General features: G+C 35.3%; 1 protein-coding gene across 1 annotated transcript; it reads left to right on the top strand.

The window, feature by feature from the left end:
- Window positions 1–1459: 1459 nt before the first annotated feature.
- On the top strand, window positions 1460–25128 carry LOC127858698 (beta-hexosaminidase subunit beta-like). The gene is made up of 15 exons (XM_052395925.1): window positions 1460–1700; window positions 8258–8346; window positions 8702–9235; window positions 10806–10921; window positions 11409–11519; window positions 12159–12260; window positions 12586–12691; window positions 13129–13336; window positions 14339–14455; window positions 15087–15177; window positions 18573–18744; window positions 19531–19618; window positions 19873–19977; window positions 20209–20446; window positions 21071–25128. Exons 2-15 carry the CDS (start codon window positions 8262–8264, stop codon window positions 21164–21166), a joined length of 2169 nt encoding a protein of 722 aa, XP_052251885.1. The 5' UTR covers window positions 1460–1700; window positions 8258–8261; the 3' UTR covers window positions 21167–25128.
- The last annotated feature ends 1546 nt before the right edge of the window (window positions 25129–26674 follow it).

Genomic DNA, 26674 nt, shown 5'->3' with positions numbered 1-26674 from the left:
CTAAAGACACTAGCTTATGTCGGTATATTCATAATTGGAAGCCATTGGCCCAAGGAGACAAGCATATGTAGGTATAAACATCATCGTTACTCACTGAACTAACGAGGCTATCATACGTCGATATATTCATAAGTGGGATCCATTGGCTCAACGACTCTTGCATTTGTCGGTATATTCATCATTGAAATCCATAGTTATTACGAGTCAAGCATATGTCGCTATATACATAATTGGTAACTATTGTTATTACGAGTCATTGGAATCCACTGGCTTAAAGGGCCTGGCATATGTAGTTATATGCAGTTCATTGTTAACCACTATTATAAGAGATCTCGTCTATGTAAGGATGCACATTTTTGTTTTCAACTTGGTTCATTTGCAATTGATAAAATAATAAATAAAAAAAGCGTTAGATTTTTCGTCAAATTCTGTGAGAACATGTGTATTGCCTATATCAAGTACATAAAGCGAAAGCTATGAAAATGGTCCAGATGGCCGAGAAATTAGGAGTATTTCGTTTTATTGCTTGGTTCGATACTCATTGTACCGAACCTTTTGTTATTACTTTCTTAAATTATATTCCTTTTATTTCACTAAAGCCTTCTGCAATTCCGACATTAAAATATGTATACGGCATTTAATGACATACTTATTTGATCTGTGAACAAATCCCTTAAAGGGATCTTTTCACGCTTTGGTAAATTGACAAAATTGAAAAAAGTTGTTTCAGATTCGCAAATTTTCGTTTTAGTTATGATATTTGTGAGGAAACAGTAATACTGAACATTTACCATGGTCTAATATAGCCATTATATGCATCTTTTGACGATTTTAAAACCTAAAAATTATAAAGCGTTGCAACGCGAAACGATTTAATAATTTGGAGAGTTCTGTTTTTGTCGTTAAATTTTGTGAAACTACGAAGATTGCTTATATAAGGTATAAAATACGTCGAGTATGTGTACTAGGCGGAATAGCTCAGTAGGCTAAAGCGTTTTTACTTCAGGACTCTGGCAGGACTCCAGGGGTCACTGGTTCGAAACCTGCTCCGGGCAATGTTCTTTTCCTTTTTTTAATTTTATTCTTGATTTTTTACTGGAGCTTTTACGATCCAATGTTTACATTTATCAATATAAAGCATTTAATGAATAAGTTAAAAAATGCCAAAATCTGTGAAAAGGCCCCTTTAAAACATCTCAGATGTTTGCCTTTAAAAGGTCCTTCATGCTTTAATCAGACATTACAATTCCCAAGAATAACATCCCGCTTCTCGGTGAACTGTTCACTTTTCGTTATAGATTACATGTAAAGGAAAAAGCTGTTATTAATGGACATTTCTGTTTGTTCTGATACGTTATGTTTGATAGTACCGATAAAGCTTTTACAAACTATACAACAGGGCAAATGAAACATAAAGCAGTATTTTGTCTTTATGTTATCCCTATATGAACGTTGAAAGGTTTAATCGTATTTGGTTTAATCGATTACTTTGTAATGCTTGCATCGCCGAGCAAGAGAAAACATCTTGCGATAATCTGTAAAGTTACAGCTTGACAACTAGCCATACGCTAGCGCAGAGCTATGCACGTGTTACCATTAAAGATGTTAACTAAAAAGTGATATACCATTACTGACAGAACATGTGGTGACAACGGATAACGTTTTCAGGAATAAAATTGTGTACGCTGTCCTCAGAAAAGGTACATTTACATTGGCATGTGTTCGTGATGTTTTTTTGTGGAATTTAATTCGTGGATGACATATCTTTTATATTTGTTGATTTTTTTTCGTTTGAAAATGAGTGGTATAATTTAAAATTATATTCTCAAAATAATCTTGTTTGGTATCAAGACTTCGCTCATGTTCGTTTCATCTCACCGGCGTATATCTATATCATCTCACAGTTTTTATTTAGTTATTTAGCATTTAAACCATTGTTCTTGTGACATGCAAGTTTTAGATTGACACGATGCTAATATCCACTTAATATTATTATAAATTATGTCAATTTACAAGATGCAACTATTTTTTATTTCCTAAATAAAGAACTACACTACCAATAATAGATAAAAACTAGCATAATGATTGATGTGTACAGTAAACATGTACATTAACTTAACATTTACATGTGTGCGGATTTGGCTTAGTCGCAGCACATATTAATTAATTTACAGCATCCATATATTTAAACCCTGTAGACTTGTCTTGATCCATCGCGTACCACTTAGTGTCCTTGGCTGGTGTGAACCACCGTGTGAGGTAGAGGAAAGTGGTCGCGACAGCTCTTTGTACCATGGTTGTGGGCCCATTTATCATCATCTTTTGTTGCGTCTTTTCCCCTGGGCAGCGCGAATTACGTAAACATGCATTAATAAAATAATCATTATGAACAAAACATCTAGCCATCAAGTTTTCAATTTACATGGCGATAAGGAAAGCTATTCTGCTTTCGATTCTACCTTGGAACATGCAACGGACTGCTTTTAATTAATTTTCAAAACAAGTGCATTTATGAAAATTGTTATTTTTAAAATATATTAAATAATATCATATAAATAAAACTTACGAATGCTGTTCCTATCAAATGAAGAAGTCAAAAGATCTCACTCCATTTTGTTCCATGTATCTGACTCGATTATAATGATAGTAATGACGATGCAATTCCTTTACCCACACATTTATCGAATATCATCTATGAAGACCTCTCTTCAGCATGACCTATGAGCAGTCAAGCTGCAGTGATGTTTCTTTTTTTGGAAATCGGTTTTGAAGGGGGCGAACGTAAATGATGTGTCAGAAATGTTTAAGCATGATGTTTTCGTATTAATATTGGATAATTTGAAAAAAAATGTTTTAACTTTTATTTTTAAAAAAAGTACATTATCGTAAGCGTTTTATTTGTGAAGATATGACTTTTGGCTATAACTATCATGTTACACTATTATTCGGTTTCATGTAAACTGTTATTGTTCAGAGAAAAGCAAACTCATAAACAAGTTATTGAACAAAAAACTTAAGCAGCATGAGGTTAAACTGGTCAAAAACATCTTACATTATCGGTAATTATTCTTATAAAATTATTTTAAAAACAAAAATAATAAAAGAAGTAGTAAGCATCTAAAGTGTACGCAAAACCGGGCATAACATAACTTGAAGTGTACGAATAGTTTTATGAAAATACTAAATAAAACGAGCAACTGTAAGTACAAATATTGAATTGTTTCTGTATGCAATCCGTCGTGTAAGCCTACTACTTCTACGCTCGACTACAATTTCTGATTATACATAGACTGCAAGGACAACAACTTCGAGAATCAAAATAACTGATTATTCATATACTGCAACGACAATAAATACGAGTATCAAAATAATTAAAGTCAATTACTGACAAACATAATAGGCACAAAGCATGGCATGGTCACGAATGTACAGAAGCAGTCATATTAGATAAACGTGAACCGTGAAACCATTATTGCATTACATTTCATTTGAATTGCCATATACCGGTACATGAAATTGAGTAACAGTTTGGGCTAGTACCGGTATCTGGATAACTTGTATGGAAAGTAAAGTTTTGAATTCTCAACATTTGCATATAATAAGAATCCTGCTCGTGATATTTAATGGACAAACACACAAATTTTTAGTCTTTAGAAACCAGTAAAAATCGACATCATTTTGACATTTTGACATTTTTCACTTATCATTTTTTAAGTTCTTTTTTCTGATAACAAATGGTCCACATGCATATGAATAATGCCATAATATACTTGCCATGGTCACAATCCTTATACAATGTATTCAACAATCTTCGATTAAAATTATCCATTAAAATCCAATCTTTAGTTGAAGTCAAAATCCTAATTAACCCGATGTATGCATCATTTATGTTCATGGCATGTATAAGCATACATATCAATACACTCTATTGTAAATATAATGAGGCATCGAAGTACTTTTATCAAATTGATATTAAATACAAATTCATATTGCAGATTTAATGATGGTAGAACATATTGTAATGACAAAACTTCATAAAAAACGTTATTTCTACACTTTTTGCTTCATGTTCTCGTTACAATGTTTATTTACATTCACATTACGTTATCTGAAAATATTATAATTATTTTTTTTAAACTTTTTTGTTATTGCATTAAACTGTTTTAAGAAGAATCTTAACTTTTTAATTATTCACTTGATTTGTTTGTTATTTCACAATTTCGAACGTAAGTTGACTTTCGTCATTGTGCGAGAGAGTGCAACCGTGACTGCATCGCTGTGATAGAAGTGCGAGAGAGTGCAACCATGAATGCATCGCTGTAGAAGCATCGCTGTGATAGAAGTGCGAGAGAGGTGCAACCATGAATGCATCGCTGTGATAGAAAGTGCGAGAGAGTGCAACCATGAATGCATCGCTGTGATAGAAAGAAACGACATTAGAAGATTAAACGTATTTACAAAGTGTTTGTACAACGTAGGCCTATATTGTCTTGTTAATCCTTTTATGAACTGTACGTTTTGTACATCTAAATGAGCCTGTTATCGGTTTTGAAGAAAATAAATTGACGCCGGCCGCCTAAATGCCAACGCGATGCCCCGACGGGGTGTTTTTAAGCGCCGTGATAATTCTCGCGATAACCCCGCGCTCTCGAGACTCACCACCGATATACTGCGCCATTGTTTGCGGCGTCCTTTAGGAAGGCAAAACTTAATAAAACTTAATACTCCGATGTTTGTAAAATAAAATAATTCTGTTGATATTGTTGATGCTTTGAAACCCATTATGATGATTTTGTTAATATTAACAGTTATGTCTTCTTGAAATCGTTCCCGAAAGCAATACAATAAATCTGGTGGTATTGCAACTTTTATAAAGACAGATTTCAAATGTTGTCTCTATAATCACTTACGAGTGTGAATATGCACAGTGCTTTAAAATATCTATCTAAGACCCTTTTAACACCGATGAAGACATTGTACTCGGGGCTGTTTATATACCACCCGAGGGCTCAAATTACTTTAACCAATTAAACTCGATCTTTATATGCCGAGTTAGAAGAGTTTGACTCAATAAGAAGTATGTTATTTACTTGGAGATTTTAATCCCAGAACGTCTAATAATTATCTCAGATATTGCGGATGTAGACCAAAGTTTTCATGATTACCTTAATGTAGACACTTCTGCTATTTTTATACTAATGTGCACGTTGTATTTAACAATGATGATACGCATAATCAGCGTTGTTCGAAAGACCGTCATGTTAATTGATTTGGTTGACTGTTAACTGAATTTTTTCGTGCTAACGATTTTGTTATTCTCAATGGTAGATCATTTTCGGATAAAACGGGAAATTTTACAGAAAGGGAAACATCTGTTACTGACGGTTTTATCATTATACGAGTATATTTCAATACGTATATGATTTGACCGGTTCGACCACTATATAAACCGATAAAAAATACAATTATAATAAACTCATCTGCCTGTATCTTGTCGGCCTGCCCCGGACCATGGCCTATAATTGTCTGTAGCAACTCCTGAGCATGGCTACAATGACGGGTCGAATATGACATAAGTCCGAGGCCCATTAGTCTGTGCTCTGCTTAGACACCATGGGCGAGAACAGCTTACCTAGATGCAAAATAAAACACAACACAACAACAAACAACACTAAAATAACACCGATACGTATATCATTCGGCCGATTCGACCACAATAGATGAACTCTACTACCTCTTTCAAAACAAATAAACGCTCTAGTTAACATATACGCGTACATAAAGCGTAAATAATGCTGCATTTAAAAATGACTGTTAGATTTATAATTCCATATGTACACTATTAAAATATGTTGGGTAGAGAAAATCAAACTGGGGTAGTAGTGCGCACCTGGCGAATTTCCATCTCGCCCGCGCGCTTTGGCGTTGATGACATGACTTACTTAAGATCACAAACAAAAAAGGGTGGCGTTTTCTCTTGTAGTAGAAGAAGAAGTAGTACTAGTAGTAGTAGAAATAGTAGTAGTAGTAGTATAGTAGTAGTAGTAGTAGTAATGTAGTTGTAGTAATTAGTAGTAGTAGTAGTACTATTAGTAGTCTTAGTAGTGAGTAGTTGTGTAGATAGAAGTAGTAGTAGTAGTAGGTAGTAGTAGTAGTAGTAGTAGTAGTAGTAGTAGTAGTAGTAGTAGCAGTATTAGTAGTAGTTGTAGTAGTAGTAGTAGTAGTAGTAGTAGTAGTAGTAGTAGTAGTAGTAGTAGTAGTAGTAGTAGTAGTAGTAGTAGTAGTAGTAGTAGTAGTAGTGTAGTAGTAGTAGTAGAAGTAGCAGTATAAGTAGTAGTAGTAGAAGTAGTAGTAGTAGTAGCAGTAGTAGTAGTAGTAGTAGTAGTAGTAGTAGAATTAGTAGTAGTTATAGTATAAGTTAAAGTAGCAGTTGTAGTATTAGAAATATTAGTAGAATTAGTAGTAGTAGTAGTAGTAGTAGTGGTAGTAGTAGTATCCTATTGAAGGATAACTTTGGCACAGGCGCGCGAAGTTTGGGGCTATTCAGATTATAATGTTTAAGAAAAGTTCATACTGATTTTATGAAACACATACTACAGGTCAAACGTAGTACCCCACATATTATGCTTTATGATGACCTTGGTAGATACCCAATATGTCTAGCGCTTAAAAGAAAATAACTGGTTTTGTTGCAGCTCAATATTCAATAATGTTAAGCTATCAACTATGATGTATTAATTTATGTACCTTGACTTTTCCCAAAACGGGGGAGAATATAACTGGTTGCGCCAAGTAAATATATCATTGATGAATTTATTGTTAAGTAATGTGTGGCTAAACCAGGATTATTTGTACTCTAGAGAATCACGTATACAAAAGATAGAAACGTGTTTTAGAGACAAGTATATGCGCAATTGGCATAGCAGTACCTTTGAATCAATCAAATGCCTCAAGTATCGCAAATACAAAACCGAACATAAATACGAGTATTACCTTGATGTCCTACCTCCACGCCTTTTGTAAACCCTTTTTAATTTTAGAATATGTAACAACCAACTTCCAATTAAAAAACTTAGATGGTCCAACATAGACCGTTGTAATGGAGTATGCACTTTATGTAACGCTTGCGCAGTTGGTGACGAATATGCTCAAGTGTCCTATATTTAACGAATATCGAGAAAACAATATATCTCAAAATATATAAGAAACAGTAATCGCGTAAGTTTTGACGCCTTAATGAACGTAAAGAATAAACACACCCTATTGAATATAGGCAAGTTCTTGAATGAAGTCATGAACAGAATGCATTAGCTATCCGGCTCAAAACAAGTAATTGACTTCGTTTTGTCAATAATTTTGTTAGGATGATTGAACTAGATACATCTTTATTTGTTCATATGCTTATGCATGTAAATATGTGTATATAATACATATGCACACACACCAGTCTGTCCTGTATCCTGTATCTGTTTTGTCTAATTATATCTCATATCGCATTTGCTAATGTGCTTAGTGTAATAATAAACTGGAAAACTGTAGGATTGTTCAATTGTTGAATGGCTTCAAGCTGTACTGTCTTGCAATTATTTGACGTCGAACAATGAATTATGTTCTGGAATTATTTTATATGAATGATATTTCCAGTGTAAAATTTTCAATATTAAAAAAGCACAATACCATAACATTTTTGACCATCGTTGACATGTTTACAATAATCATTCCAATAGCTGCATTTATTTTAATGATACTTTGTGTGGCCTATTATGGAAACTTTCCACTGAAGCCATATTTTACTTTTATGCGTTCACATTGCGAATGAAGTAATAATTTATCACTTTTAAATTTAAACATATGTGTAGGGATGTTCTTCTTTTTTATGGAAGAAGTAAAAAACGGCGTTATTTGGGTGTCCGATGTAACTGATTCTGTCTTGAAGTCACGGAGAGCTTTAATTAATGAGCAATATTTGGATAATACGTGATTACAGGCCATTCGGAAATATTACTAATTATTTTACTTTTTTTAAATTTAATTTTACCGTTCTATTTTATGAAAAAATCTTTGCAATTTTGTGTAATATCTTATTACAGCAATTTGGAAAATATCAATTATGTGTCTATTGAATAAATTGTCCCGTTCTATTTTAAGAATCACTCATCAGGTATTAAACACCAACCGTTCATGAATGATCTCGATCGCATTATTAGTAGCCCCGTTCAAAGAGGGTCGACCATACTTAAGGTTGTATTTATTTCAGTGCGATGTATGAAGGCAGCAGCGATGCACAAGCTAAGCAAATGTACGTGTGGTTATGCCTCTTTCTGGCGTGCTCTGCTGCAGTTAAAGGTAAAAATCGTCGCCGTTGTCGTCGTCGTTGTTCTTATTATAATCGTCATAATTATATGACCATCGTCATCATTTTTAATCATCGACAGCAGAAACGATAACGTTGACAAAAAATTAACAAAACCATCATAATCGTAAACATCAACAGCATCCTCTGACCTCACCATCACCCTTAACAAGAACTTCATCACATATAATAGATAAAATATGCATTTTAAAATGTGGGAATTTACTGGCTATTTTAATAACGTGGAGCATGCATAAATTTAGTGACATATTTTTAAACACTCGTGCGTATTACATAATGTGTTTCCCGTTATCCCTAAGATAATTAAAGCCCCGTGTCTCTTTGCAGGCGAAGACGTTAAGGCCTCCTTGTTAAAGCTCGGTATGAAGTTCGACCCCGCGCCCCCCGGGGTCAACCCTTACCTGCAGAAGTTTCTGGACGTCCACTCGCGGCCTAAGGTGACCTTCGCCGGCGCTGCCGACTCCAACACGTTCAACCTGAAGATGACAGAGACGTTCGACTTCAAGCCTCCGATCCGGAAGTCTCCGTTCTCCTCCACGGGAGAACCCTGGCCCATGCCCTATAGTTACCATAGCAACAAAGAGAAAGTACTGCGCCTCCTGCCGGAGAAGTTTTCTGTAAAGGTCACTGGTCACACGTGCAATATACTTGAGAAGGCGGTAGAGCGGTACAATAAAATCATTGCTCGTCACATCATAGAGGAGCAGTATAATTTTATATATAATTTCGACGAACGGACAAGGGAACTTCATGAAAGGGCGGTAAATGTCAAGTATGAGCACGTGACTGATATGTCGCCTTTGCAGGTGCACGTGAACAGTGACGAGTGCGGATATCCTCACGTGAACATGAACGAGTCCTGTACGTATATATATTATATAATGTTATTATATTCAAATATAAGTGCCATTATATATAAATATTTCATAATATATTTCAGCATCCATAATATATTTTAGCTACACATTTTTTAAATGTTACTCTAGACAATTTTGTGATAATTCAGCATACTGAAACAAAAATTTCCCAATTCCACATGTTTGTGCAAAGAAACACTTGACGTTTACTGCTTTTATTTCGCAAAATTGTTCAGGCCTTTTGCGAGTCTAGTTAAAAGATGGTTTCAGACATATTTTCGAATTGTATAAGTGCAAAACATAATTTTTTGAATTAAGAATCAATGCGATTATCAATAATTTGAATTCTAAACATTGTATCGAATGAACAGTCATCTGGTTCTCATCTCTAATTCAGTTTCGTATCAGTTCTTGTATAAGTGTGTGTCTTAACGCCTCATTGTCTTGTATGAGTTTGCGCTATAAAACTGTCGCCAATCCGTTCATGGACTAAATCTATTATGAACAATTAGTGTATAATCACGCGTGGACATACGTCCGTATATTCACAAAATACAAAAGTGCATGTATACCAGTGTAATTGAATATAAAGAACATGTATGAACTCGAATGGTCATACGACACATGTCGTGATACAGCTGTGACTCACAATAAACAAGTAAACTAGTTGAGAACTGTTAACTAGAGTGAATTTCGATTTATTGTACATTAAATGATTCACCATAATTAATTTACATTATTGTACTATCGTTTTGGGTAGCAGAAGAACATGTTTTACAAAATATTAACAAACAATTATTATCGAGAAAGCGTGGTATTTTCACAACATAAGGCTGCTTAATTTGATATCTTGAAATGTCATGTAAAATGTTCCTGAAAATAAAAATTCTATTGAACCATAGAAATTGATAAGACTAAGTAAAACTACTTACATCTTTTAAACTCTTGCAGTAAGCAGAACAAACTTAAGATCATGTAAAATATAGTTCGCATCCTGTATACAAAATATAATGTTGGGTCCAGTCTGAATCGCCACGATTATTGTATTGTTTTTTAATCCGCTTTTTAACAATTTATTTGACGATTTTCCTTCAGAAATTGGTCCGTTTTCGACGGAATTTAACCACAAAAAAAGCGCAAACAAAAATAAAAATATTCTTATAAGAGTCTCGATATAATCAGAGGCGAGCGCACAGTGCACAATAAAATAATGGTGTTTGACCTTAGTTCTTAATTTTTCTGTCAAACGCATTCGGATTATTAAATGATGCCATTTTGTAATATCGATTGTTCTAATACAAATAAAAAGTATACCTTGTAAAATATGTACGCTTCACCATAATAAATGGAAAAACTCCGCATTTAATACTTGAATGAATCGCAAAATTAATAATAAAAGAAGTTTTATTTCATTCTTTGATTTTCATATGATGCTAATATAACGATCACCTGATTAATCTTTTGCGACCTTAGCTCGATTAATTCAAAAGCTTTATACTTATTGAATGTTTCCATCTCGATGATTCGGGTAGGTTTACTGTGGTTTATTTATATTTGTATATTTGTTTGCCTAGACATTTTGGTGGTGAACGGTTCCGAGTGCAAGCTAGAGGCAGGCGAGGTTTGGGGAGCGCTAAGAGGGCTCGAGACGTTCAGTCAGATTCTCTTCCGGAAAACCAACACCGACCAGGTAAGGCTTGAACACGGGGTAACATAGTCAGAAAAACGTCCATGTGCTGGGACAAACGTTAGAGTGTTAACGCCAAAAGATGGGGTTGGATCACATAGACATATAACCAGAATTACGCACCTGGTGCGGGATCTAATTAAAGAGTACATTGTAAGATATCTACCAAGTTAGGCTTGAACCTAGAAATGGAATTACTACACTATGATTGGACCCTAAGGTTGAAACATGCAATAGAGCGATCCACGAATATAAATGCACTGATTACACTGCAAATGTAAGAGGGCGACGCTGCATACCTTAGTTAACGACATTCGAAAAGTCTATCGAGGACTTCAGAGAACTGGTAATCTTAAGTACGCCGGCGCGGAATAAATGCACATGACGCATGCCAGTTTACAAACAAGATCAATATTAATCAGTATTTGTATAAAATATTTCACCCTTATTAGGCCTCTTTATGTATCGTGTTTATTGTTATGTTCCTCAGATCTATTGCAAGGAGACGGAAATATACGACCAGCCTCGATTTGCACACCGGGGCATTCTCATAGATACCTCCAGGCATTTCATAGAGAAATACGTCATCAAGAACGTGTTGGTAAGAACTGACCTTTCCCACAATAGGCACTACGTCATTAGATGAGTCGCGTTCTGAGAAAACTGGGCATAATGCATGTGCGTAAAGTGTCGTCCCAGATAAGCCTGTGCAGTCCGCACAGGCTAACCAGTGACGGCACTTTCCGCTTTTATGATATTTTCTGTTCAAAGACAGTCTCTTCTTAGCAAAAATCTAGTTTAGGCGGACTGCACAGACTAATCTGGGACGATACTTTACGCATATGCCTGAAACCCCCATTTTCTCAGAACGCGACCCAGTTGATCAATTTTTAAGAAAGCTCCATTAATGTTCTGCACTACGCTGTAGAATTCTCACGATAGTGTTATTCATTAGTCTGTTCTTCACTCGATTTAACATACCGCGACATAAATGAACTCCTGTTTACGAAATACATTCAATATTTCAGATCCAGATTCATTATCACTTGTATACTTTGGTATGCATCCTCTGTATAAATTATATATACATGTATATATAAACGTAAACCTTAACATATTTATAATACAAAGTCGCAAAATATGTTTGCGGGAACTTGTACTTGTAATCTCCTACGGCCGACTCGATTACTCAATCGAATTCATTCTGTTTACTCGCATGACGTCACGTCGTTGTTTCCAGGACGGTATGGCGTACAGCAAGCTGAACGTGTTACACTGGCACATCGTGGACGACAACTCATTCCCCTACCAGAGCCAGGTCTATCCGAAACTCAGCGAACAGGTGAGCTACCGGCTAGGTGACACTCTCGCCATGCCACTTGATACAGTATTCTCCACATTCCTCGTGACAAAGATCGCAACCGTGGTCTTTAAGTCAACCAACAATAACTTGTTCGTGGAAGTGTTTCACGAGTTTAATGATTCAACACATTTCATTAAATACCGATATCCCTGGACATGTTCATAGACGTTTTTGCGAAACTTCAAATCGGAATCTCGTTTTCAAGCATCTGTTTCTAGGCGGATGTATTAATTTAATGTTTCTGTTAGAATTAACCAATCAGAAATCTCTGTTTAAGACAGGAACGCCTTCATTCCGATTTCAGGGTGCGTACCATCAAACGCTTGTTTATTCACTGGATGATATCCGGGAGCTGGTTGAGTACGCCAGGCTGCGGGGCATAAGGGTGGTGCCGGAGTTTGATACCCCAGGTAAGCTGTCGATGTCCGTTGCAGATAACAGCAATAAACTTACTTTAATTCTATCAAATATTCATATACCAAAAGCGCGAAAAACACGATTTCCTAATTTACAGACACGAATACATTTTAGAACGCAGTATATACATTTTGATTCAAGGCGAAATTAAATAACATATACGAGTCAACACATACATACATAATATATAATCCATTTATGCCTAGCGTCTAGAAAAAGGCCTTGGCAAACAGCGTAGACCCAGATGAGACGCCACATTATCATCAGTGTCTTCGCTATTGGCTTAAATGCATTTCTGTAAGAAATATTCCCAATATAGAAATAAATATACTAGACATCTCTTATTTTGGAAATAAATTGATCCAATTTAGATGGATGGGAGAGTCCACTAGGCATAAATGGGTTAATGGACCACTCTTTAACTGCACAGGTCATACGTTTGCATGGTTCGGCTACCCGGAATTGAAAAGCACGTGCTATCAGAGAAACGGTCAACCCGTGCAGGGCCCCATTGGCCCTATAGACCCCACCAACAACGTGACCTACTCGTTCATGTCGAACCTGTTCGCGGAAATCTATGACGTATTTCCGGACGAGTTTGTGCACCTCGGCGGAGATGAACTTCACACGGACTGCTGGTAGAATTTTACGTTCTTACTTCATAAACGCTTCTTTAACCTTTAGTCATATGTTTTATCATCTAAAACAAGATATGTATTCAAAACATAGATGTCAATTCCTACGTGCAGCAAACTGTCAAAATGTGGCACTGTCACTAGATGTTTTAATAAAGTCAATGTTTCCTTGAAATTTGACCTGTTGATCTGTAAATCGATTAATGTGTTAATGTGTTCATGAATCATCAGCATTCTAATTCATATGATTTAGCTGAAAGCATTATCTATATAAATTGTGTGAAAACGGTTTTTATATGACAAGCCCCCAAGGCTTTTGCCATATTGACCTGAAAATCGATATCAATGTTTCTTTCATCCCAAATAACTTGCATAACAGTCTGTATAAGTGGAAGGTAAAAACTTCCTCAATATATCTGACAGAAATGTACAGTCCCAGGTTACCAAGCCAATGTGCTTTTTAACACGAGTGTAATTTAAGACCTATTTACCTTGAAAAGGCGTCTTCTTTTCATCCCGAAATAAACACCGTAACAATTTGCATGACAGCATGCCAAAGCGTTGTCAAGTTTTGCTACACGCAAGCATAAACGCATTCCTTGTAAAAGCCGATGACATATCATTATGTCGATCACACAATTAACCGTCGTCGTCCTACGCCCCCCCCCCCCCCCCACGTATTAACCGTAACATCAATTTTCCGTATTAAGCGTACCTCTAGACATACTGGGGTAACAAAATGTTCAAAATTTCGTGTTACAAGCGCCTGTGTTCTTGATCTTTAACCTGTTTACTTCGAAGTCGATAGTTTCCTCGCAAGAAACCATCATACCAATTTGCATAATCATAGATCAGCGTTGTTTTTTTTGGAAAGTACCGTTAGGATCCAGAAACTGTGTCAAGGTCTTAAGTACTAATTGCCTCTGTAGACCTCACGTTGTTATGTATTTCAGTATTTATACTTTTAATTGCTTACGTATCTGCAATGTATAATCCATTTTTTAGGGCCACCAATCCCTCCATCGTCCATTACCTTCAAGAGCACGCTAACATTCCGGCGTTCGAGGCACGAACCAACGCTCAGCTGTACGTGAACAAGGCCATAGGGTACTATTTCAGCAGGTATATATTGACTAAATATTGTATATGTTAATTGGTAACTTTATCATAATGGTATATACGCGTGGTATTAGGATATTTTGGATATTACTAATCGACCTGACCCTTGGACATTTTATCGATTCAGTTTGTGTTTCCTATTTATAACAATATGCTCTTTTGGTGCAATAAGTTTTATTTTGACTGCCTGTACTTTCAATCTCTGTAAAGAGATATTGTCGATGTGTTTGCAGTATGTTTTCGATTCGTCATGTTAATCATTAATATAAAAAAAAATAAAAATATCAAAAATAGTCATCCATTCCTGATGTATTTTAAGCAAACAAATCTAAATATAACTAAATGACGTGTTTTCTACACAGACTAGTATGTAACAATTAACCCATTAATGCCTAGTGAACTCTCCCATCCTTCTAAGTTGGATCAATTTATTTCGAAAATTAGGGATGTCTAGTAAATTTATTTCTATATTTAGAACAATTTTACAGAAATTCCTTTAAGCAAACAACGTAGACCCAGATGAGACGCCGCATCATGCGGCGTCTCATCTGGGTTTACGCTGTTTGCAATGTCCTTTTTTCAGGACGCTAGGCATAAATGGGTTAAACATCACATATACCGCTCTCGTTCGCAGGTTAATAAAAACCCTAGAAGCAACTGCAGCGGAAAAGACAACTACTCGGCACTTTCTGATGTGGGAAGACGTGCTGAAGAATACAAAAGAGGTACGTCACGCAGGGCATATATGTTGAGAAGGTCTCATATGTGAGGTCTTAAACGTAATATATGTCATCTCACATATATCACGCAAGTCTGCTATGTCGCGTAACACGTAAGTCTGCTATGTCACGTCATATATGGTAGTTCACTCTGCTATGTCAAGTCAAAAATAGATCAATTAAGTCTGATATGTAATATCACATAGGGCACCTAAGTCTGTTATACCGCGACACATTTACATATAATGTAAGTCAGATACGTCTCGTCAAATAGGTCAAGTAAAACTGATATACCACATTTAACATTTATATTAACATTGGTAACGTATGTCTGAAATGTCAAGTCACATTGGTCATGTCAAAAGGTGTGTCACATCACACAAGCCACGTAAGCGTGGTATTTCATTTCACACAAGTAATGTTACATAGACAGATCACATCACATGCGTAAAAAGATCACATACTTCGAGAAGATCTTCTATAAGACTTCTGATTGGTTACGAAAGTCTTCTGTGCCAACATAACGTTAGCAAATGCAGGTAGCCAAGAGGAATATTTACGTAAATATCAATAAGAATTATTTTTTGACACATAATCACCGAATCATTCATTTTATTCAATTGATGATATCTAACGTTTAGCTGTACCATAACGTTACATCAGGACATGTTGAAACAAATTAACACTTCTATCATCACGCCGGGTATGCGGATACTTTGATAACAGATGGCACTTCGATACCAGATAACAACAAAAGCCACGCGCGAGAGTTGAATTCTTCAGCATTTTTGCATTTATTTTTTGTTCATTTGGTTTTCAGACACGTAACATTGTTTGGTCGATTAATGGTATAGTACTTCGTATTGCGGAGCAAGAAATTCGTGAAAAATAACAGTGGATTATAAAAAAAGAGATAAAATGTCATCGATAATCATCATAATTTCGATGATCAGTACGTATTTCAACAAAATAAAAATACTTGGAAATCAATCAAAAACGTACCAACTAATCAAAATAAAAGATCAATATGTCCATTTATGTTACAACATGATGAATTTTAGTTAAGTAACATATTTGAGGAACTTCTAATGTTTTAAGAGTCGTATGCCAAATTTTCATGGACACTTCTTTTACCGATCATCTCAAATACAATGGCACTTCGATTCCAGATAACTCGACACTTTTTACCAGATATAACACACTCTATTTAGTGAATCAGAAATGCAGAATTCGCTGTAGAATACTGTTATAGTAAGAAGGCAATTAATAAAAACGTATGTACTGATGTAAATTAAAAACGAATTACCGAAACATGTTCTTATCCTTTTGGAATATGAAAATAAAAGGGAAAGGGAAGTGTAAAGGTAAGTGCTTAATTCCTATAAGTAGAGCTCGCTATAAAGGGAGTTTTCCAATCTCTTTTAAAGTTTGTGACTACGCATTAGTATCGTCTTTAAGACCCCTTACTCCCCTTATCGAAAGTCCTGCTATAAGTTCAATTGTCGTGTTGATCCACATGATCCGTTTTATTTTAAATTCTCATAATCTCAATTTACCACCTAAAAACAAGTCGATTATTTAGACAATTAAAATATATCACTTCAGAAATAAGCATTTGAATCTTATTTAAATTTTGCACTTATAATATTAATTATATAAATTAATAGTAGTCAGATTTTTGAAAACGAACATCGCCATTGGTTATATTTCACATGTGTATGCAGGGCCCTTGCTACACTTTGGGGGATTGGGGCCGGAGCCCTTAGAGGGGGGAATTTCGCGTCGTTTTGGGTGAAAATGGGAATTTTAGATCTTTTCACCAACCATTCAACACCTAAAATTGCTATATTCTAATGTGATTTACATAAATATACATTAAGTCAAAGGTTAGTAGCACGATACCAGCTGGCAAAATAGGTTAAAAATTAAAAAAAAAATTGGAGGGGAATTTTTATCTGAAATAGAGGAAAAAGGTTTACTTTTTTCATAGGGGAAGCCGCCGATATTCGGCGGTAAAAAGTGCAAAACGAGGGCCCTGGTATGTAATTACGTTATGCATAGATTCCCAATGTATCGGGCTTGACAATGTAAATTAGTTTGTACTTCTAAATGTTTGGTAAGAATAGCCATACTATACATAAATGAATTTCGGGTAGAAGACAAAACTCTGCCCAATTTGTTGAAAGTCTCTGTTATCCGAAGTGCCCTATATCGGGAATCCAAGTATCCGCAACTTCATGAATACCACCTATTAAAACATGATCTTCGTTTATATTTCATTAAATACTATCAAAATTTCAGTATTTGAAGCACAGTGACTGCTCTACATGCTGGAATATCAAACAATTTCTTGCAATATTTCTAAGTAGTTTTATTTTCTTGAAATATGTGCTGTTTATCCAGTTAATGCTGTTTTCCGACCGAATTTTCTATTTTTTGGGGAGAAATCTACCATTCTTCCGTGATATTTTTCTTTGCAATAGAAAAGGATACACCATTAATAAACTCGACCATGCGTCTTGTCTAAAAAACGTATCTATATGATATAACTTAAAAAAACAACAACAGATGAACTTACCTCTCGCGCGTGGCTTTTGTTGTTATCAGGTATCGAAGTGCCTTGTTATCAAAGTATCCGCATACCCAGCGTGATCATAGGCTACACATTGTTTTCTAGTTGCCAATTAAATACTACCATAACGAATATCTGATGTATAAAGTATCGCTATGACAGATTTCGTTGCCTTTTTTACTTTTACTGGTCTCTCACGTTATGCAAATTTGCTGAAATGACGTCGAGTGACATCACGAAATGTGAACTTTTTTTCCGTTTGTATCATTTAGTTTACGTTTATATTGCTTTTTGCTAATTTAAAAGCATGTTTTAAAAAGATCTTACACGCGTCTCATTTCATACAAATATTTATTAGAATGGGCAGATTTCATTCAACGAGATCAGGAATTTCTTTATTATTATTAAAGTGATTCTTTATGGTATGGCAACCTTCTAAGATCCTATACATTGTAAAGGGACCGTATGTCCGATACTTGTAGGACAACTTCGTGTATCTTTCTTGTTTTATTCATTTCCATTTGCAATATACGACGAAAGTCAGAACACAGTTTCGTTCCCATTAAAGATATCAATAAAAAGTATTAAAAAAAAACTAAATACTTTAACTTATCTTTCGCCTAAAATGCTTTATCAAAATTTATTAATTTTATAGAGAGCTAACATCTTTGTATGTATCATAACTAAGCAATTTTATATTGACATAAAACAGGAAGCGACATATCGAAAAATAAATAAATTATTTATATGCCAATTTGCGAGTAAGTCCCTTATTAAACTTTAATATTTTAAACACTCATACATGTACTCTCTATTTTACCCTGACTAGGTGCCAGCGGGTTCGATCCTGCAAGTGTGGTCTGGCCGCCAGACAAATGTGTTGAATCTGAACCAGCAGGGGTATCGAGCCCTGTACTCCTCGTGTTGGTACCTGGACAACCACCGCCCTTACCCCATGTGGCAGGAGTACTACCAGTGCGAACCATCCCCATATACAAATGGTAAGATCCATTCCGGAAGTCAATATTTACGGAGCACGCATGCGCATATTTGTCGAGTTAGTTTCGGAAAGCTTAGTGAAGCAGTCATTATGGTTGAGTTAATGTTTGTTCGTAAGTGCGTAACTCCGCCATAGCATGACCGTAATGTACTTTGTTCTTCATCAACGGTTTTCAAAATTGGTCATCACACATTTTCACCTTAAGAAGACGACGTCGTCCAATAGAATCAGCGTATCAGTACATTCACCAGTCACCTTTAAAATAACGTACCACAAATGTCCATTTTGTTGCGACGGCTGGAACTGTTAAAGGTCAACTGTAACATTTGACTCTAAAAAAAGCTAGTCTGGACTGTATCTATATAATTTTAGTTCATTTTTAAGTAAATCCGCACACATGTTTATCACGTGCAAACGTCTTGTCACGTAAGAAACCCTCTTCTCGCTAAAAGGCCAATGTCACAATTTAAAAGGTCAGTTCAAAACTGTATCTTCATCACTGGTAGTGCAATTTTTAAGTTACTTACAAAGTTTGTTCGCACGTGGAGACAGCGTTTCCCGTGTAAGACCCATGCCCCTAACTCAAAGATCAAGGTCAAACTTAGAAATTTAACGTAAACTTTGAGCATTATACGGTTTGTTAAGTGTGCGACTTCATCATTCATCGTGCAATTTTCCCGAACGAAAGCCAAACTATAACTTAACAATGCAAACTTGTGCCCATGCATATAAACTCCGAACTTCCGCTACTACCATTTTAACTCAAGTATGCCCTGTATTATGGCAGACGCTGACGAGAAAGACAAGCTCCTGGGTGGGGAGGCGTGTCTGTGGGCGGAGTTTATCACCAGTGACACACTCATGACGACTATGTGGTGAGTAGCACTGAGTATACGGCCGGGAGTGGCACAGGTGTTGAAACATTGTGACCCTTTGTATCTTATCTTGATCTAAATATTTATGTTAATCGAATAAAACCGTTTTTATATTATATAATGGTTCATCTGTGTATTCATAAGCTTAAATATTGAGGTTCACATTTATTTACTTTATAACACACTGTTGCATTTTGTAAACTAAAGAATCTTATATTGAAAGTATATAGAAACATATTTATGTTTGCACCCAGGCCCAATGCGTTCGCCCCTGCCGAGCGTCTGTGGAGCCCTAGGAACGTGCGAGACTTTGAGCTGGCCAAAGAAAGAATTCAAGAGCAACGCTGCCGCTTTATCTAGTATGTTTATCAATGTACAAGAGAGTAAAGTGTATTAAGATCGATATTGATCAATTACGGATACAAAATCATTGAATATTAACAATACATTAACTCGATCATCGGTATGTTGTCATGAAATTTGTTTAGTCCATATTAACAGCGAGTGCAAATGCACACGTATAGATAAATATAAAGGATATTTTTAAGTATACATGGCATTGTAATGTTTAATTTTAATGTTTTGTTCAGCCGGGGTTTGCCGACAGGCCACATTTCTGGACCGGATTACTGTCTCCAGTACAAGGAAGGTCCTCTAGGAGGCCCCGATGGTATCAACGAGGACGACTCTGCAACTGGCGTCTATAAAGAGCCTAACGTTGTGATTGTCAGGGGACAGGCGGACGACCGCGACACGGGCTTTGCATTTAATGAATCGCCAAGCGGAAAAACTGACATATCGCTGAATATTATATCTGATTTTAGTGCTGTGAGTAGCCGTTTGTGTTAGCTAAGTGTACTGAATTAAATATTCACAAACAGAATTAATTGCATGTTGCATTTTAAACTCCTTGCTTTATCATAGAACAACTTCATGTATTTATAGTAAATATTTATGTTTGCATGCTTTTCAAAATGATATATAATATTGTCATATATGCGACAATACCTTGTACATATATGTTAAAGTTTTACTCACTTCAGTGTCAATGTGCACACATATTGCATATTTCATATTAAACTAAGCCTTATCAAGAATCTGCAATAATGACAAGGAAAATATCATGTATCATTAGTTTTACAGCTGCATGCATGTTTAAGAATAACTAATATGAGCCTCGTTCTGTGAAAACGGGTGTCTAATGTATGTGCGTAAAGTGTCGTCCCAGATCAGCATGTGCAGTCCGCACAGGCTAATCAGGTGCGACACTTTACGCTTTTATGATATTTTTCGTTTTAAGAAAGACTCTTTTTAACACAAATCTAGTTTCGGCGGAAAGTGTCGTTCCATAATAGCGTATGCGGTCCGCACAGATTAATCTTGTACGACACTTTACGCACATACATCAAGCCCTTTAATGTATGTATTTTAATGGTATAATTGTGATTACAGTACCTGCCAATGGCCAACATGGGACTTACTCTCTCTGGAGTTGGACTGGTGGTTCTCGTTACCAGAAACTTCTACCGGCGACGAAGAATGTGCTAGCAGATCCATCCACGAGCATTATATTACCCGCGTCGTGCGAAAATGGGTCTAATACGATACTCGCACAGAGTAGCTTCAGTTCAGCCTGCGCATCAGTCTGGCCAGACGCTACCATGTCCGCTATAAAGTCACGCCATGTCTTATGGCCTGATCAGCGGACAAAGTAGTTTCTGACCCAACTCTGCGATTTCGCAGGCTGAGCTTAAGCTACGCTGGTCGTTACATAATACCATTTTTCGCTATACGTAGCTTATATATGATTAAGTTTAGGATACTAGTACGGAAAATCCATAATGAGAAATGAGTGCTAATTTTTTTTAATGATTAATTAATTTTGCGTAAAGAATTCGTCCCTAAAAACTGCATTTCTTCTACATCTCTGTAGAAATATCTAATTATATAGTGTTGGAAACATTAAGATCGCATTCTTCACACGTACAATACATTCTATGTGAAGTAAGTGGTCGATTATTGACATATGTGAGTTTAGTACTTGATTCCAGTTTCTGATTTCAAAACTATCATATATTTATTTGTGATCTCCATCCACACCTCATTTTCTTGACCAGTCTTGACCAGTGTATTCTGCATACTTATGCGACATAAAGATTGAGACGTGTCGTGGGAATGTGGGTCTAAAAACAAAACGGCCAATGTAGCTTCAGATCAGCCTTTGCATTTGGGCAGTCTAGCCAGAATCTAACATTTGCATTTGGGCAGTCTAGCCAGAATCTACCATGTCCGCTTTAAAGTCATGAAACATTTAGTGGTTTCATTTGAGGACATTATGACTTCATCAGAGTGTGCGGATCCATAGGTACACCTTGATAAAGACCGCTCTATGTTTACCTACCTAGATAAACAACGCTTTATGTATACATAAGATAAACACCGCTTTAGGTATACCTAGATAAACACCGCTCTATGTATACCTATACAAACATCGTTCTAGGTATACCTAGATAAACACCGCTTTATGTATACATAGATAAACACCGCTTTATGTATACACCTAGATAAACACCTCTCTAGGAAAACCTAGAAAAACACCGCTTTAGGTATACCTAAATAAACACCGCTCTATGTATACCAGATAAACAACGCTTTATGTATACCTATGTAAACAACGCTCGGATATGTTTTAAGACCCATTTTCTCAAGACGCTGATTAATTATGCAATCGTGTTTTTCACTGCATTAAATTATTCTCTGCAAATGCCTGTGATAATCGTGTGAGAAGTCGCATTTAAGTTTTGGCGCCTGGCCAACACAGATTAGGTCTGGACTCGCAAAAAAGGCACACGCTATCACATGCTTGATTTCAATGTTGATATTTGTTGTTAACTTTGCCTGTGCTGAACAGTAAAAACAAGTCATGTGTGTTCATTTGTGGATGTACATGGGCATATATTGTATTACAGTATATTAATTTCGGTTTAGTAATAATTCAATTCATTAATTACTATAAGTAACGAAATATCCATTTAACTGTATCGCCACGATTTAACGTTCGTACTAAGTACTTGTAGCATGGTTGTTCTGTGGTGTTTCCTTTAAGCAAGTAAGAAACTATAAGTATGTTTCAAATCAAGCATATTCTTATAAAGCATGTTTTCATAGACTGCATAGTACATTTTTGCTGTTGCTATATGTTATGCTTTGGGTAGGGCTGTAAGCAATCACATGTGTTTTATTTAAATATAATGTAAAACATGAATCTAGACATACGATGTGGTCTCAACCGAAATGCAATTATAAAATAATTCCACATTTTATAGCTGATCAATAATCGTCTCATTGCATGAAAGCATGCTTACTCAGTAAGTGCTTATTTGTTTAAATCTGAACATATATTAACTGCTCAAGTTAAGTTTATTTAGAATATGTAAAGGATCCAGTTTATATGCTGGCATAGATCACACGAGTTATATCTTGGTGATAATTAGAACTTACTTACATCTGTATTTATGTACCGAGTAGTGTTGGCATACAGTCATATCAGTATCCACTGCTTTATATTATATCAATGAAAATCATTCCAGACCTTTTACATATATGAGACATACTGCTGCGAAAAATAATGATTGTTAATTAATTGAATGTTGTTTAAGTTTACATTGTTTGTAAATGTGAACAGGCATTCAATCTGGGCCGTTGAATATTGTATGGTGCAAGGATTTTATGGACTTTTATAGTTATCTCAATGAGACGTTGTAAATTTAAAAATAAATTGTAGTTAATGCTATTTGAAGCATTTTTTTGTTTATTTAATATTTATTTGTTATAAATCTAGTCTTTAATACTTTTTGTTATTTGTTTTATAATAATATTATTATTTTATGTTTGATAGGCTTAATTTTATGTATAATATATTTATAATGTATGGTGTATATTTGCCCAAGGCGGCGTTGTTTGTTAACATACATGTATTTATAGAATCGATTATGAATGGATCAAATTGTATTAAAATGTGTGTAATTTCAATCAGATAGGGCAATTGCGTTGTTTGTTTACCTACATGTATTTATACAATATTGCAAATGGATCGAATACGAATTGTATTAATTTATCGGGGTGCATTTTTTTCAGCACCATATAGATCTTCATCTATGTATATATTATTTATAGTTGAAATTTTATTGTCACCGTGGCTATTCTTGACAATTGTTAACATTGAACGTTTTCTGTTTTTAATCGATGAGTGTATTATTATGAGAAACGTACGCAATTGTAAGCTGTAAACAATGTTATTTGTTTTTATTATGCAACTTATTGGTTATTAAATTACCTCGGCTCATCTACTAGTTTTACTTGTACTTCTTGTTTTGAGCATACTGAGGTATATTCAAGCAAATCAGTGATTGACAATATTAAGCAACTGTTTACGCAGCTGTGATTCCGTTGATTGAGTATTTCCCGGTAAACCACTGTATTAATATTTAAACGAGATATAGATAGTGTAAGGAAAGTTTCCTTGCTTGACATTTGTATCAGTCCCGGAAACAGGTGACATTGTGAAAATGTAAACATTAAAAACATTCATAACACATCGACAGAAAATACCTGGAAAGCCTACGGAGGAAGCCAGCTGAATCCGCCAGAAATCAGCATAATATATCCTTTGTTTAGCAAATATTGCTATTTTTTAGTCTGTCACCGTGTTTTGTCAAACACTTAACTCCGTTAGTTTGATTGTCAATTTCATGTCGCTTAGGTTATACTGCACACTTCAACTTTAAATAGTTGCCGGAGTTAATTTTTTGAATGTAATTATATTCATCCCCTTAATGGTTCATAACTTTAAATGTTTACTTTTTTAATCAGTAAAAGATATTGTTAGTCAGCGTCTTTGAAAGTGACCGCCATGTAAAGTTCAGGCGCGAACTATTTTTCGTCTGTAAGCTATGTCTCGGCGTCTGATCAGTATTAACATTATTGTTTTCATAATTTAACAGTAATCCTTTGAGAGTATTTGGATGTTTCGCCGAGATACAGCCTAGTCATTTGTTGCATTACAGAAATGTTAATATTTATATGAACAGTTGTTATTTCTCAGGGGGCGAAGTTTCTACTGGCTCACCTATTTATACGACTTACCATTTGTTAAGTTCGGCGATTGTTTGTTTCAAATATCTATGTTCAGCTGATTATTTGTAAATACTGCTTTTCTTTAAAGCTGTTAATTTGACCAAAGAGCTTTATATGATGTGTTGAGTTTAGATTGTTATATTATTTAAGGAATGGACCTGAGAACACTTTGTTGTAAAATCCGAGGATTTCATTGGTTCATTTTGTCACATGGTAACTGAGTCGGAATCTATAAATACGGGATCAGAACTCATTCTCAGCATCTTCAGTCTGGAGTTCACATCTTAAGACAACGCAACAACCACGGTATATTCATTACATACACTTATTACATAATATAAACGGGATGGTCACTAAAATGTTCAGACAAATGAGAGCTCCTCCGTTTACTATATAATAATAACGTTTCGGTACAGTAAAGGTAATTATTATTTAATAACAACAGTTAAGAAGATCCCGGTGCATAGGCTCGGTCCTTCCTCGTCCATTGTGTCCACTTATATTCAGGGACGCCCGCTTGGCATATTATATTATCTATATGCAAATTATATATATATATATATATATATATATATATATATATATATATATATATATATATATATATATATATATATATATATATATATATATATATATATATATATATATATGTATATATATGTATTAAATGTTTGAAACTTTTATTAGGCTTCGTTATTGATGAACCCGAGGGAAAGTGCGATACGCTGTATTACGACGGGAATGGCTTTCGTGTATATACCTGTTTGTCATTTTCCTCGAAAGAGGCTATGGCGAACGGCTATTACTGATACGTACCAACGGTATAATACCAACGCGAGTTATCCTGACAGAGTATTTGACAGTATACTCGTTACAATATTTCCCGAAAAGTCTCGATTAATCTTCTATAAAAATGAAATCAACAAAGGCCATAACTTCTCCATGGTGTTAACCTTTAATCGCCAGTCCGTCACGAATCAAAAGGCATCTTACCAACAACAGCACTAATTATTTATTTCTGATGTCTTGTTTCAACACAACGATACCACGTGATGCCGACAGGTTTAGTTGAGTGAGCACACTTCGTTCCTAACTGGGGCATAGACAGATAACAATGAGTGAATATTTACAAACGAAATATATTATAATCCACAGGCACTCGGCATTAGCTGCTACCCCTACCCCCCTCCCCGCCTCCTCTAGCTGCTACCCCCTCTCAAAACCCTAAAAATGTATATTTGTTAGACACAATTACGAAACAATATTTTGTCCATGTTTTACATATAATACTAGCATGTTGCATGGCTTATCTGAGTGGAAGTACGTAGCCAGTATCACATTTGCTATATTTAATGGTTTCAGCCGCAAAGTCTTATTAAATTTCAGTTTAAAAAATATATAAACTTGAAAGAGTCGTAAGAAAAAATTAATCGGCGATCATCAGAAACGTTTTAAAGGGGCCTTTTCACGTTTTGGATAATTGACAAAAACAAAAAAGTTGTTTCAGATTAGCAAATTTTCATTTTAGTTATTATATTTGTGAGGAAACAGTTTTACTAAACATTTACCATGCTCTAAAATAGCAATTATATGCATCTTTTGATGATTAAAAAACCTGAAAATTATAGAGCGTTGCAACGCCAAAAGATTCAATAATTTGGGAGAATTCGGTTGTTGTCGTTATATTTTGTTAATCTAGGAGGATAACGTATATAAAGTTAAAATAATTGTGTTATTGTAAAAGCACGGATGGTCAAGTGGTCTAAGTGGTAGGCTTTTACTCCAGGACTCCAGGGATCAGTGGATCGAGCCCTGTTAAAGGCTACTTTTTTCTTCTTTTTTAAAAATTTTATTCTTGATTTTTTTTACTGGACCTTTTAAGATCCAATTTTTTTACATTTATCAATATATAAAACA

This window comes from Dreissena polymorpha, chromosome 14 (genome assembly GCF_020536995.1).
Source record: "Dreissena polymorpha isolate Duluth1 chromosome 14, UMN_Dpol_1.0, whole genome shotgun sequence".
NCBI classification, from domain to species: Eukaryota; Metazoa; Mollusca; class Bivalvia; order Myida; family Dreissenidae; genus Dreissena; species Dreissena polymorpha.
The sequence above is the reverse complement of the archived record's forward strand: the minus strand, read 5'-3'. Positions and strand labels throughout refer to the sequence as shown.

Coding starts and splice junctions, on each gene's coding strand:
- LOC127858698 (XM_052395925.1), top strand. CDS start 8,262: ATGTATGAAGGCAGCAGCGATGCACAAGCTAAGCAAATGTACGTGTGG. Junction 12,692..13,128: donor GCCGGAGTTTGATACCCCAG/GTAAGCTGTCGA, acceptor TTAACTGCACAG/GTCATACGTTTGCATGGTTC. Junction 18,745..19,530: donor ACCATCCCCATATACAAATG/GTAAGATCCATT, acceptor GTATTATGGCAG/ACGCTGACGAGAAAGACAAG.